The sequence below is a fragment of the Gouania willdenowi genome, chromosome 12, assembly GCF_900634775.1.
Source record: "Gouania willdenowi chromosome 12, fGouWil2.1, whole genome shotgun sequence".
NCBI classification, from domain to species: domain Eukaryota; kingdom Metazoa; phylum Chordata; class Actinopteri; order Blenniiformes; family Gobiesocidae; genus Gouania; species Gouania willdenowi.
The window spans coordinates 26903882-26919904 of record NC_041055.1 but is presented as its reverse complement, the minus strand read 5'-3'; the positions used below and the strand labels follow the sequence as shown (position 1 = coordinate 26919904).

Sequence of the window (16023 nt, the reverse complement as noted above, 5' to 3'; positions counted from 1 at the left end):
AGGAAAAGCAAATTTCCCTTTTTTAAAAAAAATAAATAAATAAAAATGTTAAGTCAAATAAATGTTTTAGAAAGTTTTGTTGTATATATGAAAGCGAAGAGCTGCCACATAGAAAACAATATTTTTGATCACTATATTGTACAATGTAATTATATTGTTTGTACAATACAAGTATATTGTTTTTACAAGATAATATCATGTTTGTACAACATACAGTAAGTATATTGTTCGTACAATAAAGTATATTGTTTGAACAATATATTGTGTTTATACAATATAGCATATTGTTCATACACTATAAATATATTGTTAGTATAGTATAGTATATTGTTCATACAATATAAGTATATTGTTTATACAATATATTATGTCATATGTATATATTTTCCCTGTGGCAGTTCCACGCTTCCATAGTTATGTGTATGAATTAGCTTTTTTTTTGTGTGTGTTTTCTTTTTCTTAATCAAATAAGTCCCAATCTTGACATTTCTGTGCTTCTATTTTACAATACTGTACTTATCAAAACCTTTTCTTTCTTTTTTACACATTTTCCTGCTTATTAAAAAAGAAAAACATGTCAAAATGTGCAGCTATAATAGTTTGTAACCCAATGGGTTCTGTGCAGTTCTTGGATTTATGAAATGATCCAAAAAAGGTCAGTAAATCTCAGTCCACACATGTGAAAGTCCAGCAGCTGATGGCTGGAGTTTCACGAGTGAATAACAACGTATTGCTGGGGGCCTGGGGGGTTTCACAGGAATTACTCGCTTCAATGGCTTTATCCATGAGCCTCAAACCCGTGACGGTCATGAGGGTGTTCCTGCCCCTCTGAAAACACACAGGGGTTAGATATTAGAGTGGTGAACTCACACACACACACACACAGCTCTGTGGAGTCAACATTCAAGAAGAAACCCAACCCTGAGAAACCACTCTCTGCATCTTAACTCTGGTAAGAAAATATCTTGTTACATTTTTCTTGCAACAAATATATATATTTTTCAATATAATCTATTTGTGTTTTAATTAACATTTCTACAACTAATGCACCAAAATGACCACAGCATCAGTTAGTTTGGATAACATCAACAAGTCACTTTAAAATGATCAATATTTACTTGTTCAGACCAGACTATTCAAAGTCTGTAGGTGGCAAAAGCATGGATCTAATATAAAATATAATATGTTTATCTTAGAGTTTAAGTTTTTGCACACAAGATGTATCAACTCCAATTTACAATTTATTATGAGTCTACTTTATTTTCATTAACACTTGCCACAAAGACTACATGGCAACTGACAGAATATAGAATCAAAGCTTGTTAAAATATTGGTTTAATTTGACCTATTTAAGAAAAGGAATATCTATAATATAAAATTTGAGAGTTAAAGACTCAAACGTGTATTTTTGAAATAGAAGAATTAGGATTTCTTTTATAATGAATTGATTTATATGAAGAAAATCCTTTTTTTTTAATTCTCATTTTGCTCACTGTAAGATATTTAAAACTGCACCACAGCCTTTTACTAATAAAAATAATAGTTTTTGATTATTATTTTTTTAGCCCAATGAAGTGCAACCACACTGACAGGATGCCTCGTGGGAACTTCAACATCTATTTTGCCAGTGGCAGACGAGGAAGCGTCCGAGCTGAGGAGTAAGTTTGGTCTATTTTCATTTCAAAATCTATGAGAGCACAGGCTATTATCTATCCTATACTGTACATGCATATTTGTTCAAGCTTGTGTCTGTCACATCACAGGGCTGTGGGTATAGCTTTGCTGGTGGTCATCCTTGCAGGACTTCTCTTATTGGGCTGCTGGTACTTTAAGAAGAGAAGCAGCTACAAAATCCTTAGGGTGAGGACTTTCCACTCATTTTTATTTAAAAGAAAACTGTATTTTTTGTTTTTTGAATCTTTCCTAAATATGTAACTTCTTTTTATTTAGTGTAACCAAGTAGGATATGTTTGATTCCAGACCTCCAGATCAGGATCCCCAAGTTTCACAGGAGGACAATACTCAGAGGCTGGACCTTCATCAGAAAACAAGATGCCACTCACTGACTTTGGCAGCTTCCAATCAGTGGTAAGTGTTAAAACTTTGAGTCAGTATCAGCTATGTGATCTATAGTTTTATATAGATATACATCAATAAACATACCTCACTAGAAACAGAGGTGTAAAGACTATTGATATATTCTACTTGATTGAAATCATACTCAAGTATAAGTACAATGAAGTCATACATAAAATACTCAAGTACAAGTAAGAATACTACTCAAAGTAAAAGTTAATAGTTCCCCCCCCCCCCAATGATTATTTTTTGGTAATAAATCTTGCCACGGTTCCCTTGCATACAGTAAACATCTCATGTATAAACTTAAAAAATAAGAAACTATAACAAATATTGCACAATTGGAACTGAATTTATTTTCCATGAAGGCATCTTAATAAAATAAAAGGTTTGTCCTTTTTTAAAATAGAATAACGTCAATGAATTAAATTTAAATTAAAGAGTATTCCCAGGCTCTTAGTATAGTTAAATTTATAAACTTTAAAACAGTGCCATGCTAAGGTCAGCAGTTTATGAAGATACCATTAATTGAATGGTTGGGTTTAGAAATGTAACAAATTACTTCTTTTAAAAACGTACTTAAGTACAAGTAAAATTACTGATTTAGAAATATACTCAAAAAGGTACAAGTACCCATAGAAGCAACTCAATTACAGTAACGTGAATCAGTTACTTTCACCTCTGACTAGAAAGACTTAAAACTTCATACAGCAAAACTTGACAACTAGGCCAGAGGGCAGTCACGAAGTACAAAGAATGAGTCTGAGCATGTGAATGTGAAGTAGACTAGCTGGGGGGTGGGAATTAAAAACGTTCCATTCCCAGGGAAAGTATGCAAATACACTCAAGTTTGCATGCACTATTAAAATGTGCTTGATCGCTCATCTATAAAAATAAAGATCGATTAGGATGTGTCGCTCTATGTGTACATGGAAATATTAACTTTAGCTCTCAAGGACTAAACTTTCATTTAAATGTATCTTTCTGTTTCATTTCCAGGTTCCTAATGCTCCTCCAGCCTATGAAAAGATTTCCTCTGGGCCGCTGCCTCCTCCATATTCCCCCTGAAGGACTTTTTACAAGAGATGGATAGCCTACAATGAAGATTTAAACATTACGAACAAGAATAGCTGAAAGTACTGTATCTCACTTTGTTAAACTGTCTGCACAAACTATATACATTATGGCTGTTTCAAAAAACTATTAAAATGAATGTCTAGGACATCAGCATTGTTTATTTCCACGCTGTTACATCCACACCTGTTCAATGAAATTGTACCTAATAAGCATTTCTAAAAAAAATTCTATGGTAAAAATAAATAAAAACGACTTTAAAAACAGTTATATAGGCTCAAACATGTAGTCAAAATAGTATGTCTGATACATTTCAAACAAGTAGAAAGTTCAACAGTAAATGGTCTAAGACAGCATATACAATGACTGAATACAGACTTAAGTTTTCCATCCAGGCAGATAAAGATGCAATGAACAGATCTGTAACTTTATCCAGATGAAATATAAAACTCGCTAAAGATTACTGGCCATTACCTTTAGTACAACTGATCACTGGAAGCAATAGTTAAGTCATCAGCAACTAATCCTCTGCAGTTTCTTTCCACTAAAGAAAACAATTAAATGCTTCCTATAAAATCAGACAATGAAACCACTTTGAAGTTAGATTACACTTTTTTTTTAACTTGTCCATATTATAATAATTATTATTATAACAGATACAAAAATGCAATATGAAACCTGTACAGAGGGTCTATCCTTTTAAAGGCTCATGATGTAAAGTTTTTAATGTCCACAATGAAGAATTATGATTATTTTGTGCTCTAATGGAACTGTTGAAAGAAGTCGCCAGAACATTTAGACGTTTGGCCTATACTCTGATCAGCATCATCTAAACTGATGAAAAGCTTGGATCCCATTTTGAATGAGTTGAAGTCTGAAGCAAATTTTTCTCCAGACCTTGACTGGTCAGTGCGGTAGGTTGGTGGTCCAGTGGAGCGCTCGTTACAGTGGTGCTGCCACCAAGTGCTGTCTTGGTGTGAAAGTGGTTCCCGATTAGTGGAAATGTAGCAATGGGAAATGTCTGCATCCTTGACACTGAACCAATGGTTGGTGAGACGGCCACTGTTGCCAACGCTTGAGTTTGTGTGCCAGGATTCACTGGTGGTAGGACTGGTGCCAATTTTTGAAATGATGAAACTGAAACTGGTACTTCATCTATCCGTTGAGTAGGAGAGGAACAATGCAAAGCTGACATGTTTGTTGGGAGGGCTGCAGGCACAGACGACTGAGGTTTTAACATCTGTGGAAAAGTACTTGCTACAGCAGGTAATATGGTGGATGAACATTCGTGTTGCATTGGTGCGGCTAATCTGATCGTGGCCAGTGGTGAACTGAATGCAGGAGCAGTGGTTTTCATTGGAGAAAGTAGAACTGGTACACGACCTATTTCTGAAGGACAAGCAACCAGAGTAGATCCTTCCATGGGAGGTCCAGAAATGTTACCAGATTGCTCAAAGTCTGCTTTTTTTGTTAAGATGGAACCAAGGACAACTGGTACTGCTGGTCTCACTGGTATGCAGGGAGGATTTTTTGTGAGCAACGACTGACCACCAACAGGTGTGCATGGTACAATTGGGGCTCCTGTGGTTGGAACACCAGGCAACCTGGCTTGACGATGGGGGAAAGTTGGTGTTTGATTGGAAATAGTAGCATGGGATGCTGCTTGGAACGGTACTGACGCTCCAGTGCAAGTGGCACCAACATTAGGCACTTGTTGTGAGATAATAAGGACATGGTTCCCAGGACCTAAACCCTGAGGAGGGACTACAAAGCATGTATTGTTGAGAAGTATCTGTGTGCCGGCCGCGAGCGGTGCAGAGTTATTGATGACAATCCTCTGTTGAACTGTGGCTGTGGAAGAGGTGGATACTGGGTTCCAGGAGGCTGGTGCAGTAGAGGGGGTAACTGGAGTTTTACTCTGAACAATCTTAGATGAAGATGAGGATATGGTTTCCATAACAATACCATTTACGGTGCTTGCGAGCTGACAGTCAATGGAGAATGGGGAAGTATTGGCTGGATCGCTTTCCACGGTGTTCATCACGTGAGCAGGAGAGCCACAGTCTTGCTTAATAACATTTCCTGCAGAAAGGGCAGATCTCCAACTGTTTGGTGCAATCACAGGAAGGGAAGGAATACCTTGAAACTGAGAGCTGGTAGTTGTAGAAACTTTAGCGGCAAGGTGGAGAGAGTCTAGTGTATTTGCATTAGAAGTTGTAACATGTCCAGTGGTGGTGGCTGATGGAAGAGATTTAATCGGAGAATATGACAGGGCACCAATGGACTGTCCAATGGTAGTTGTCTTTCCTGAAAGCTGGATTTGAGCCCCTAGACAGAAAAGATAGATTTAGCCAATAATTTCACATTTGAAAAAGAGCTGTATTGAAATGTTTAAATTTGGGTCTGTAGTTTTTAACACTTTTATGGGTAACTAAACCCAAAAATGTATTTAGGTATGGAGTAGTGTTGTTTATTGATCCTAGTACAACTCTTAAAATTTTAGTAAAGTTAATTCAATTTGAAGTATTTAGTAGTAAAATTGTAAGAGTGACCGCCCTGTATGGGTTTAAACCCGGCTATTCAAATTAAATTTTGCTATTGGCTGAGAAAGGTGATTAGGAAAGTTTTGGCGGCTTCTTTCGACATGAACAACCACTGTTTGATCCAATCCACTGTTGATCAACTGCTGTGTTGGAATAGTGGTTAAGGAAGCTGGCTTGTAATCAGAGGGTTAGTGGTTTGAATCTAGCCTACCCCAACTGCTCCTGTATTAACATAGCCTCTACTAAATTAAATTGTATTGCATCCAACCCTCCAGTGTTTAATTATTTGCATTCACAGTAATAAACTATGCTCAGTTGTAGTCTTTACAAACACCAATCTGACTGAAGCACAAAGTATTTTTTTCAATGCCAGTTTAATTAAAAATAAATATGGGAAAAAAAAAAACAGCATTTTTCTGAGCTACACAATGCAATGCATATGACATGGTATGAGGCTAACGAGCTGCCTGAAAGCAGGTGACTCCAAAGTAGCGACAGGCTGCATATCTTTAACAACATACCATGCAATAGCTTTGCTGATCTGTCCCTGGCTAACAGTCCGGTTAAAATATAGTTGCTGTTGTTTCAGTGCAGAGGCTTCCCTCACGTTGAGTGCGTCCACCAACAACAACCTAGCTTACAGCTTCGTCAATGCACGTATCATTTGGAGGCAGACTGGAGTTGCTGTTTGTCGCAGTAGATAAAACCTTCGAGCCTGAGAGGCACAGCTTACACTTTACAGAAATATTTTTGTCTTTATGCTCAACTAGAGTAAAATTATGCCTGTATTTTAACTCTGAAAAGCTTGTCTCATTGACTCGCCGTGATAAGCTCACGTTATGTAAACAGAGACACGTCGACAATGCCCGCAAAAATAGGTAGTGCCACTGTAAGCAGAAAGTACACCGCAGCTACTCAAGTAACTAACAAACGCACCATATTGGAATAGTAACTATTTATTTCTTTAGAAAATACTGCGTTAGAGTACTTGTTAGTGTCAAAAGTAATGGTGGCACTGCTCATAACAAAGGTGAGGTTGATGGTTAGCAGGTGGAAAACCAACAACACTGGCAAATACTGGTCAGATACCATGCTGTAATACTGATTATGTACTTTCCACCTACTTTTTTCTGACACATTTAAAATAAATAAAGATCCCTGTATATGCCTAAACAACATACAAAGTTAAAATTACCTACCAGAGGGTGGAGTGATGTTGTTGGTTTTATAACACATCTCTGTGGTCACAGTATCAGGTTGGCCTGCACCTAATCCCATCTTCAGACTATGCCTTGATAATGAAGTGGTCATTGCTTGTCCGCTCATCTCTGTTCTCATGGAGATAATGGATGATTTGGCCAATGTCTGGTCAACCTCCAAAACTCTTGAACTCGTGACAGCTTTTGCAGGAGAGGGTATGCCTTTTGTCCGAGCTTTATTTGGGGATGAAGGTGAATTTGGAGTAACCAGTAGGAATTTTGTAACTTGAGCTCCTTCATCTTTACAAGCTCGTTTTCGACCGGTCTTTCTGGTCAAATCTTGTTTGAGAACCTGACGAACACTGGTACTATTGTAGGATGGTAAATCAACCATTTTCTTAAACATTGAAGCTGGATTAAACGAACCAAGAGAAGCTGTTTTTGCTAGCTGAGAAATATTTGTTGGATTTAAACTGGCTTGGGTGTTAAGGTCATGACTTGGGGGAAGAGCAGGTTTGGTTGTGGGGCTGTTGGAAGTGATTGTGGTGCACGATGGACTTGGAGCAGTAAAAGGGAGCGTCATTTCTGCTGGAGGTTGTTGGTGGGAGTGGGCTACTGGGTTACTTATTAGTGTTGGGATAGTGGAAGAGTGAGTTTGAGAGGGAGATGATTTGGAAAGAGTCGCTGTCTTAGAGACAAGGTAAGCCTTTAACTGAGGGGAGATAGTGATGACTGGGGTGGTGGGAAAAGACCCTGGTCTGTTCTGGTCTGAGGAGGTCTGGACTTTAACAATGCCAGTGTTGCCACATCTGGTTGTCACCAAGATGGACTGCGAGTCACGGATACACACTGTTCTAAGCTCTTGTTTATGATCCTCTGTTTTAACAGGGTCGGATAAAACCGAAACAGAGTTTTGTGAAGGGGTTGGCATGACAACTTGGGATTTAGTGGGTTGGACATTGCACGCTTGAGAACCCCTAAAGGCAGTAGAGTTCAGGGATCCTTGTTGGAGGTATGGTAAGATGGGAGATGGACAATTCTGTTCATCTTTAAGAGGTACTACTTGGGAAACAGAACTTTTATCTTCAGGAATGCTGAACCCGGGTGCATCAGTGGAAATTATCAAAGAGGTAACATTACCATTTGACTCCATGCTCTTTGACTGCAATGGAGGCAGGTAAGGGTTTTTTTCTTCGGTTTTCTGTGTGAGAAGTTTAGAGGGCAAAATCACCACCTGTTGCGTCTTTTTCACAGTGTTCTTATCTACGACAGGGTGAACAGAGAACTTCATGGGACTGTCTTTTACTACAAGTTGACCCAGTCCCTCTGGTGTCCTGTAAATGACCTGAATGGGACTTTTTGATTCTGTTTGGGTTGGTTTTGCCTGTGTTAACTTCGGAAAGGCCATCGTCATTGTGGTCATTTCATTCTGTCCAAGAAGTTGGGATTTTAGTGTTTCCTCCTGCGACTTCTGCTGGAAACTTTGGGAACAGGATGGAGGACTTGGTACATCAGACACTTTTGTGACACCGGCTGCAGGGCAAGGTAAAGATAGTGCAGGTCCTTTGCTAAAAACATTTGCACTACTGATATCTGGGCAGTCCACAGGTTGTTTCATTAAAGTCACTTTGTTCCCCACACTTTTGGCAAGGAGAGTGGGTATAGGTGTGTATCTTTTATGCAGCCCAATAGTTGACCGGGAAAGGAAGGATTTGGGTAAAATCAGTGCAGCCATTCCTGCTGCTTCCTCTGAATCCCTAGATTTGTTTTGTGGGATTGTTTCTGCTCCAAACCTAGAGTCTTCAGAATTATGTACACTACTGATAGTCTCATCTCTTGCTTGTGTGGCCTGTTCATTTAGATAATTTGAAGGAACATGGGTTTCCAGTTGTTCGGCCACAATCTCCCTGGATCTTCCTGAGAACAGAGGTTTTGATTATTAGGTATTCTACAATTGGCAAGCAGCAAAAACTTTGTATATCAATAGAAATCTGAGTGGCAAAGCTCTACATATCAAAAGATTTTATTCAGTGACTGTACCTCCACTCCAAAGACCTCTGGGAACCGAAAACTCCTGGTCGTCTTCTTCATATTGTTTGAAATCATACGGGGCTGAGCAGAACTGCTTAGCCTTCTCTTCATCCTCCTCCTCATCATCATCATCAGATGAAGAGGATGACATGTACTCTTCACGTACAAAGTTATTGTACTCAGGATGATTTTTGAAATCATCAAATTCCTTCTTCAATCTCAGTCTACAAAAAAGATAAACACATGCATTACTAACTATAATAAAACTATGGCTACAATGCTATCTGGATATTCCAGACATGATTTTACTTAACAAAACTACCATAATGTTTACATATCGGACCTGTTTCGTTGGTAGGCCTTAACTAGTTTGGGTTCCCAGGGTGAAAGCTCGTTCAGCAGGCGGATCAAAGTATTATGAAGTTCTTTCACCGCTTCCTTCTTGTAATACCACCGACCCTGTTCACTCAAACATGCAGTACAATATAGGACAGTAAATATCATCTTCTTTGCTTTTTACCGTGTCAAACTAATTTTAGTTCAGGGGCCAAATACGGAGCAGTTTGATCTCAAGTGGGCCATAGATTTTATGCAGGAAAATGAGTAATGTCAACATTATTGTGCCCTAGTTTACACTTCTACATATACACAAAATACGTAAGAAACCAACAATATCCAATAAGTGGTAAAAATCAGTTCCAACCAATTTCCTGAATTTTGTGACCAATTTCTATTTAATTAAGTGAAATACTGTATGTCATAATTTGAGAAAAATTGAAGGATTTTGTAGGAATTTGGAGTTTTTTCAACTGTTTACATTACAAATAACTGTAATCATGTGATATAAGCACAGGGAAAACTGTGAGCACCCATACAATTGGTTGAGTTTCTTTTACACAATGATTCATGTTTTCGCTGTCATTTTTACTTTCTCCTGCGGGCCGAATTGGATGCTCCAAAGGGCCGAATTTGGCCCCAAGGCCAGGAGTTTGACGGATGTGCTCTACAACAAAAAAATAATTCACTGACCAATCTTTTTTTGGTGCTTTCCAAGTCATCAAGCTCGTCTTCCGTCTTACTAATTAGCTGCCGCAGGTCCTCAAGATTGGCACAAACCAACTACAGAAGAGAGGGGTCCACAACATAATGTAAAAAAAGTATTTTGAATTATTTATGCTCATTAAAAAAAACAAAAAAAAAAAAAACTGTGCAAACTGAAGTCACTACCTTAAATGACGGTTCAACTGTAGGTTCATCCTTAACTTTATTTGATGATTCAAGCTTTTTTTCTATCAAAGGGCAGAATTATACAGCATATTTCAAAAGAATGTCAAAATTGAAAAATAATTTCAACAAAATCTATCTTTTTAGTACTTTAGTTAATAAAATCTAAATTACAGGACTTTGGATAAGGCTGGCAGACGAACCTGTTTTATCTTTTTTCTTCTCCTTCTTCCTGGATGCTGATTGGGCAGCCTCAGCTGGAGACAGCCTTGTACTGTCTGTGTGCTGCAGCTGTTTGTGCTCTACCCTTGCTCGCTTCTTCTTCATCCTTTTTTTTTCAGTCCCGACTTTCGCTATCTCCTCACTTGGGTAAAGAGTGTTCTCAGAGGACAAGTGCTCCTCACATTCATAACTGCTGGTTTTGGAATTATTCAATAAGGCTTGTTCTTCGTGTCCTTCGCAGGACGTTGTTTTTCCCATTTCGGGCACCGGAGATTTGACAGATGAGGCCAGAGTCATTGAGCGAGCAGGAGACCTCCCTGTGTAGCTGTGCTCTCCCACATTAAGACAAGGGTCCTTTGTGTCTGTCTTAATGCTGCGCACTGAACCCAATGACAAACCCTGCTCTGATGTGAACCCCTCAGGTCCATGCACCCCATTCAAAGTCTCTTCCTGGGAAACGATTGCACAAACTCCACCAATCGGCATTTGGAATGAGGAGCTGCTTTTCATCTTTAGAACCACTTCTGAGTCTCCACAGGAGTCCGAATCAGATGAAACTTCTGTCTTCATTAAACACCATGTTTTAAATGTGTTTTTGTCTTCCTTAATGTTCATCTTTTCCTTCTTCGCAACCAAATGTGTCTCATTTTGTCTCTCTAATTTATCATATTCTCTAACGCCTTTAGGAATATTTTGGTACTCCCTGTCATTTTTGTCCCCCTCTTCCTTTATTGCATTGGTCTCTTTCTTCTCTGTGCCTTCAAACCTTTTCACCCAGACCAAAGGAAAAGGAAACACAGGCGGAGGGCTGGGGCTCTGGCAATAAATCCTCAGATCTGCCCCACAGAAATGTGGAAAATGGATGTATGAATTGTCCTTGTGATCGTAACCCAAAATAGATTCCCTACACTCGTGGATCGGCTGGGCCAGCACAGCATCCTGTACGTCCTTGTGTGTCTCGTAAACATGATCACACAGTCCCTTCAGGAGCCACACACGCTGGTGAAAAAGCAGCATATGAAATGGTTTCTCCTCCATAGGACTCACCTCTCCTAGGATGGTAAAGAACTGGTGGCAAAGTCCAAGCTTTTGTGCCCGGCCAGGTTGATCATGAGCAGATCCAACAATTCGGTACCAACCCCTGACCACCTGTCTAAGCTCTGACTCCCAGCGGTGGTAAGGGAGGGGAGGCTGGCGATGGAGGGAGGCCCTCCTGTGTGGCGGTGACAGTAGGGAAGACATGATTTTGGAGAGCAACATGCTGCAGCGAGGCATTAGCAAACATCGCTCCAGCTCAAAAAAAACAACCTCAGGGAGGTTGAGGGCTCTCTGAGCCAGGCAGAGGAAGTGTCCAATGGCGGGGAGTTCCCATAGTGTGTCCACGGTTTGGGGGTGAGCCTGAGACAGCAAACTCTGCTCCCACTCATCCACTTCTTTGGCTGACATTTCTTCTGCCTCTTTCTTCTCAAGCTCACGTTGCCTGGATGGGCAAAATACAGAGGAGGTATAAGTTAAAGTTTGCTTAATTTGAATGTTTCATGCATTAGTTAGAATGTTTTATTTCATCTTTTTTTTCTGCCGACTCAAAGTAATTTTTCTATAATTACTTTTTGATCACGTTTCTTATCCTGTGTAACAAATACAGAGTACCCAGGATTAGTGCACAACGTGACAAGATGCGCCAGCTCAGATATGTTTACACTGTATTTATTTTCTTCCTCTTTCTTCTTTTCATTATACTGCATTTTATTTGAACTAGATTTATATTTGAGAAATTGAGAGTATAGAATACAGTTGTTTAAGATTGTGTGTTGTGTTTTAATTGGAAAAAGAACAATTGAGAAAAAATTCAAATATATTTTTAATCAGCAATTAACACATTCTAGGCAACCCCAAGGTTGACAAACACTGATTTATATAGCCTAAACTTAGAACCTTCTGATCATGTCATTTAAATGACAGCAATAATTTGGCAAAATCCATGACAAGTTGGTTTAAATGTTTAGTGATTCACTTTGGTGCTCTGCATGTATTTCCCTGTTTAACTGATAGTTTAAATAACAGAAAAATGGCTTCTTCAGCACATCATTGGGTTGAATGACCAAAGGACCTCACACAATAATCAATAAACTACACTAATGAAAACATAACCTCACTTCTTCTCCTCTTTGGCTCTCTGTTGCTCCTCCAGTCGAAGGGCTTGCACCATGATGGACTCATGTCCACCGACAGTTAGCGTAGCAATGCTACGAGGTGCTAGCCTCCTCCTCAAGGACGTGCCTCCTGAGCCCCTGTCTTCCTCTGCACCAAAATGTCCTTTTGAAGTCACAGCTAATGTGGTTTTCTCTCGCAGTGTCCTAAATAAAACGAAAAAAATAAAAATAAATAAAAAATCTGCCTGCATCAGTGAAGAGATGTAGTTTATAAAAACTGACAATTACAACAAAATATAAAACTCAAGATTCAGTACAAAAATCTCAACATAACTTATGTAACTCATAGGTAGGGTTGGGCGATATCTCGAGATTCAAGATATATTGAGTTTTCTATTTTGCCGATATGGAAAATTACAATAACGCCTATATCGATATATATATATATATATATATATATATATATTTTTTAATAGCTTATTTTGTCTCACAATACTCATTTTAGGAGTCGCTGCTTTCACTACTTCTCACAACAGCATTAAAAGCACAGTTCCTTCACTATGACCCAAAATTGGCACATTGTGTGCAACTGTTTTCTAATAAATATGCTTGTGTGGCATTCTGCATCAGCAAATTTAACCCAGGATTGTGTTTCTGATTAGACTTAATTTGAATTAAAATTAATGAGATTTACATCGTATATCACCATTTTCAGAAAACATATCGAGATAAGAGTTTTGGTCCATATCGCCCAGCTCTACCCATAGGGACAACATAGTTCACGACAAGAGAAAACACTTCACCTGGACAACAGTGTAAGCTTCTGCTCCAGCATTCGTTCCAATTTCTGAGCCTGTTTGGAGACCCAGTGGTCCACCCCATGGTACCGATAACAGTTCTCCAGCATTAGCCTGAAGTCTGTGACAAACTCTGTGATGGTCTCATATTCATGGCTGATGAACTTCTTTTCAATCTTCTGCAAGCATATGGACTGTCTGAGCTGTGACTGGCCTCGGGCCTTCACCCCTCTGACGCCGTGCTGAGCCTCTTGGTGGCCGACGGGATGGAGGAAGGGGTTAGTGATCCCTTTGTATTTGTCCAGCAAAAAGCCTGTGAATATCCGGTAAGCCTGCTGGACCTCATAGTTCGTGTCCTCCTCAGAGGTGCTGCCATTGGTGGAGACGCAGACCTCCGGCAGCGAAACCTCAGACATGCTATCGTTGCTCAGAGAAAGAGAATCTCCTTCAGTGGCAACATCTCCACCAACCTCAGTTGCACTGGCATAATTACAGAGGCCATTCACAATTACTGTCCTCATCTCGTCATCCTCAGTGCTGCTGCTCAGCTCTTTGAGCCGTGAAGCCATGATGAAAGTTGGTCAGCCACGGTCTGTCACAATAGCACAACATGCAGCGGCTAGCTGTCACATCTTCAGAAATCCTGTTCACCTGTAAATATTCACAGGTTAAGATTAAACAGTTGATTTTTGAAAAAAATATATAAATAAATTATATAAATAAATATTTTCTATCAGTTAGCATATTAGTGATCAAATTTAAAATAAAGAACAAGAATAAAAACCTTAAATGGGACATATTAAGAAAAATCTACTTTTGCACTTTTTTATTTTTTATTATCACATGAGGTAACTTCGGGGTCCACCGTCACACAAAATGTGAAATAAAACGATCCAGTTGTTTGTTTGTGGTCTGTGTAAGTCTTATAACTCATAGCGTGTTAAATATGTATAATAATAATAATGTCTTAAATTAATCGAAATGGAATTGAGGCAGACATTGTGATATCTGCAAATAGTATACTCATGTCCAAAGAATCGATAGTGTATCGTATCGTCGAGAAACTGGTGATTTGCACTGCAAATATAAATACTTTGATTTATATATAGTATATAGGAGTGTGTGTACAAATGCTATGAAATGAAATAAAAACAGTGGCGGGAGTTTGTTTTTTTCCATTTATATTTTAACAAAATGAGGCACATTACACTCATGTATTAAAGGTCCAGATAACGTACGTTTCCGTGTCAATAGTCCTTGAGTCTATTAATGTTTTCCGTATGAATAGACACTTCGTGAAATCAAAGTGTTAGCGGGGTAGCTAACAATAAATATGAACTAAAGTAAAACTGACAGTACTTTAAATCACGTGGTGCACCTATCACGTCAACTAAACTGGCCAATGAGGGGCGTTCCGTATGTATTAATTGACAGTCTATTCATACGTTTATGGATGAATAGCCACCGCCATGATTTAATAGTAGCATTTAGTTGATATTATCGTTGTTTATAGATCGTGTTTACCTGCAATGACCAACTTATCCGATCATATAAACTTTCCTGCTTACCTAGAACAACGCTAGCTTTCTTAAAGTTAGCCATAGTTATGCAAGCTATGGCTACATAAGGGTTAACAACTTTTAACTTTTACTCGTAGAAAAATGTGTTTTGTCCTTATATCGAGCTAATCTTGACGAAAACAAAACAGACAAAGCCAACATAGAAAAAGTCATCTTGGTTTGACAGCATACCTCGTCGTTTTCGGTGCAGACGTTAGCAGCTGCTACCTGCTAGCTTGGTTAGCATTAGCATGCTATTGTCCACCAGCTGAGGCCTGCAGTTGCTGCTCATTGTAGAAACAATGTGAAAAACAGACACGTCCAGCAGGTAAACAACAGGTGAGCAGACACAACATGTCGTCCGGACCGAAGCTTTGGCCAGAGCGACACAGTTTGAGAGTCTGATAACAATGCACAGCGGTTCATTATCACAATTTACGGAAAGACAACCGCATAGATTTTCACCCTGACAGCTACTTTACGACACGCAATAATCCAAATCCTCACTTCATGTCAAATCTGGGTTATGTGTCGATTATTATTATTATTTTTTTAAAATATAGCATCTCAGAAACAAACACAGGACACCTCCTGACTGCATGAAGACAGTTGCGCTGTCTGCTTCGTTTCCACTCAAGGTTGCCAGATACCAATAACTATTACCCATTCTAGAACAAGAGAAAAATAGCAAATGCGCATGAAAACGTGCACTGCTGTGCTTTTTACAATAGGAATATAAGCGCTGTAACACCATCCATCGTGTTTTATCAACAAAATAGCATTCAAAGCATCCTAAAATCCAGGAAACAATTCAATCTGGCAACCGCTGCTTTTTCCTCCCCAATAAAACTTTATTAATTCAAGACAAAACAGGCACAGAAGGAAAAAACAAAACAAAACAAAAAACACATATCAAGCAACTCCAAAAAAAAATGATGTACTATATTATCGTAATATTTAAAATGTAAAAAAAACCCACGAGTATTACATATTCTATATAATATTTAAAATGTTAATAAATATTGAAACTGTAATCTGGTTTATAGAACTCTTTTATAGGCACATGTTTCAGATTTCAAGTGGAAAATAAACCTTAATGATTATAACATAAATGTGCAAGATTTCAGAAATAACTCATTTCCACG

At 38.7% G+C, this 16023-nt stretch overlaps 2 protein-coding genes across 3 annotated transcripts; one reads left to right on the top strand and one right to left on the bottom strand.

Moving 5' to 3' along the window:
* Positions 1 to 394: 394 nt before the first annotated feature.
* brd10 (bromodomain containing 10) lies at positions 395 to 15489 on the bottom strand. 2 transcript variants are annotated; one of them, XM_028463633.1, is made up of 10 exons: positions 15071 to 15489; positions 13326 to 13970; positions 12526 to 12726; positions 10351 to 11849; positions 10151 to 10212; positions 9953 to 10042; positions 9267 to 9382; positions 8933 to 9147; positions 6893 to 8809; positions 395 to 828 (listed from the first exon to the last, which is right to left on the bottom strand). In XM_028463633.1, the coding sequence occupies exons 2-10, from the start codon at positions 13886 to 13888 to the stop codon at positions 779 to 781; spliced, it is 4713 nt and encodes a 1570-aa protein (XP_028319434.1). In that variant the 5' UTR covers positions 13889 to 13970; positions 15071 to 15489; the 3' UTR covers positions 395 to 778. The 2 variants fall into 2 exon arrangements, with proteins under 2 accessions (XP_028319434.1, XP_028319433.1); XM_028463632.1 differs by lacking the exon at positions 395 to 828 and adding an exon at positions 3290 to 5478.
* mlana (melan-A) lies at positions 695 to 3239 on the top strand. Its single transcript, XM_028463635.1, has 5 exons — positions 695 to 952; positions 1566 to 1658; positions 1764 to 1860; positions 1981 to 2088; positions 3076 to 3239. The coding sequence occupies exons 2-5, from the start codon at positions 1570 to 1572 to the stop codon at positions 3142 to 3144; spliced, it is 363 nt and encodes a 120-aa protein (XP_028319436.1). The 5' UTR covers positions 695 to 952; positions 1566 to 1569; the 3' UTR covers positions 3145 to 3239.
* Positions 15490 to 16023: the final 534 nt, after the last annotated feature.

What these genes read in the sequence shown, in the direction of transcription:
- brd10 (XM_028463632.1), bottom strand. Translation starts at nt 13,888, where the DNA reads ATGGCTTCACGGCTCAAAGAGCTGAGCAGCAGCACTGAGGATGACGAG. An exon ending in AGAGCCAAAGAGGAGAAGAA is followed by an intron (nt 11,850 to 12,525) that starts GTGAGGTTATGT and finishes TTGCCCATCCAG; the next exon opens with GCAACGTGAGCTTGAGAAGA. An exon ending in GAAGAAAAAAGATAAAACAG is followed by an intron (nt 10,213 to 10,350) that starts GTTCGTCTGCCA and finishes GCCCTTTGATAG; the next exon opens with AAAAAAAGCTTGAATCATCA.
- mlana (XM_028463635.1), top strand. Translation starts at nt 1,570, where the DNA reads ATGAAGTGCAACCACACTGACAGGATGCCTCGTGGGAACTTCAACATC. An exon ending in GGAAGCGTCCGAGCTGAGGA is followed by an intron (nt 1,659 to 1,763) that starts GTAAGTTTGGTC and finishes GTCACATCACAG; the next exon opens with GGCTGTGGGTATAGCTTTGC. An exon ending in TTGGCAGCTTCCAATCAGTG is followed by an intron (nt 2,089 to 3,075) that starts GTAAGTGTTAAA and finishes TTTCATTTCCAG; the next exon opens with GTTCCTAATGCTCCTCCAGC.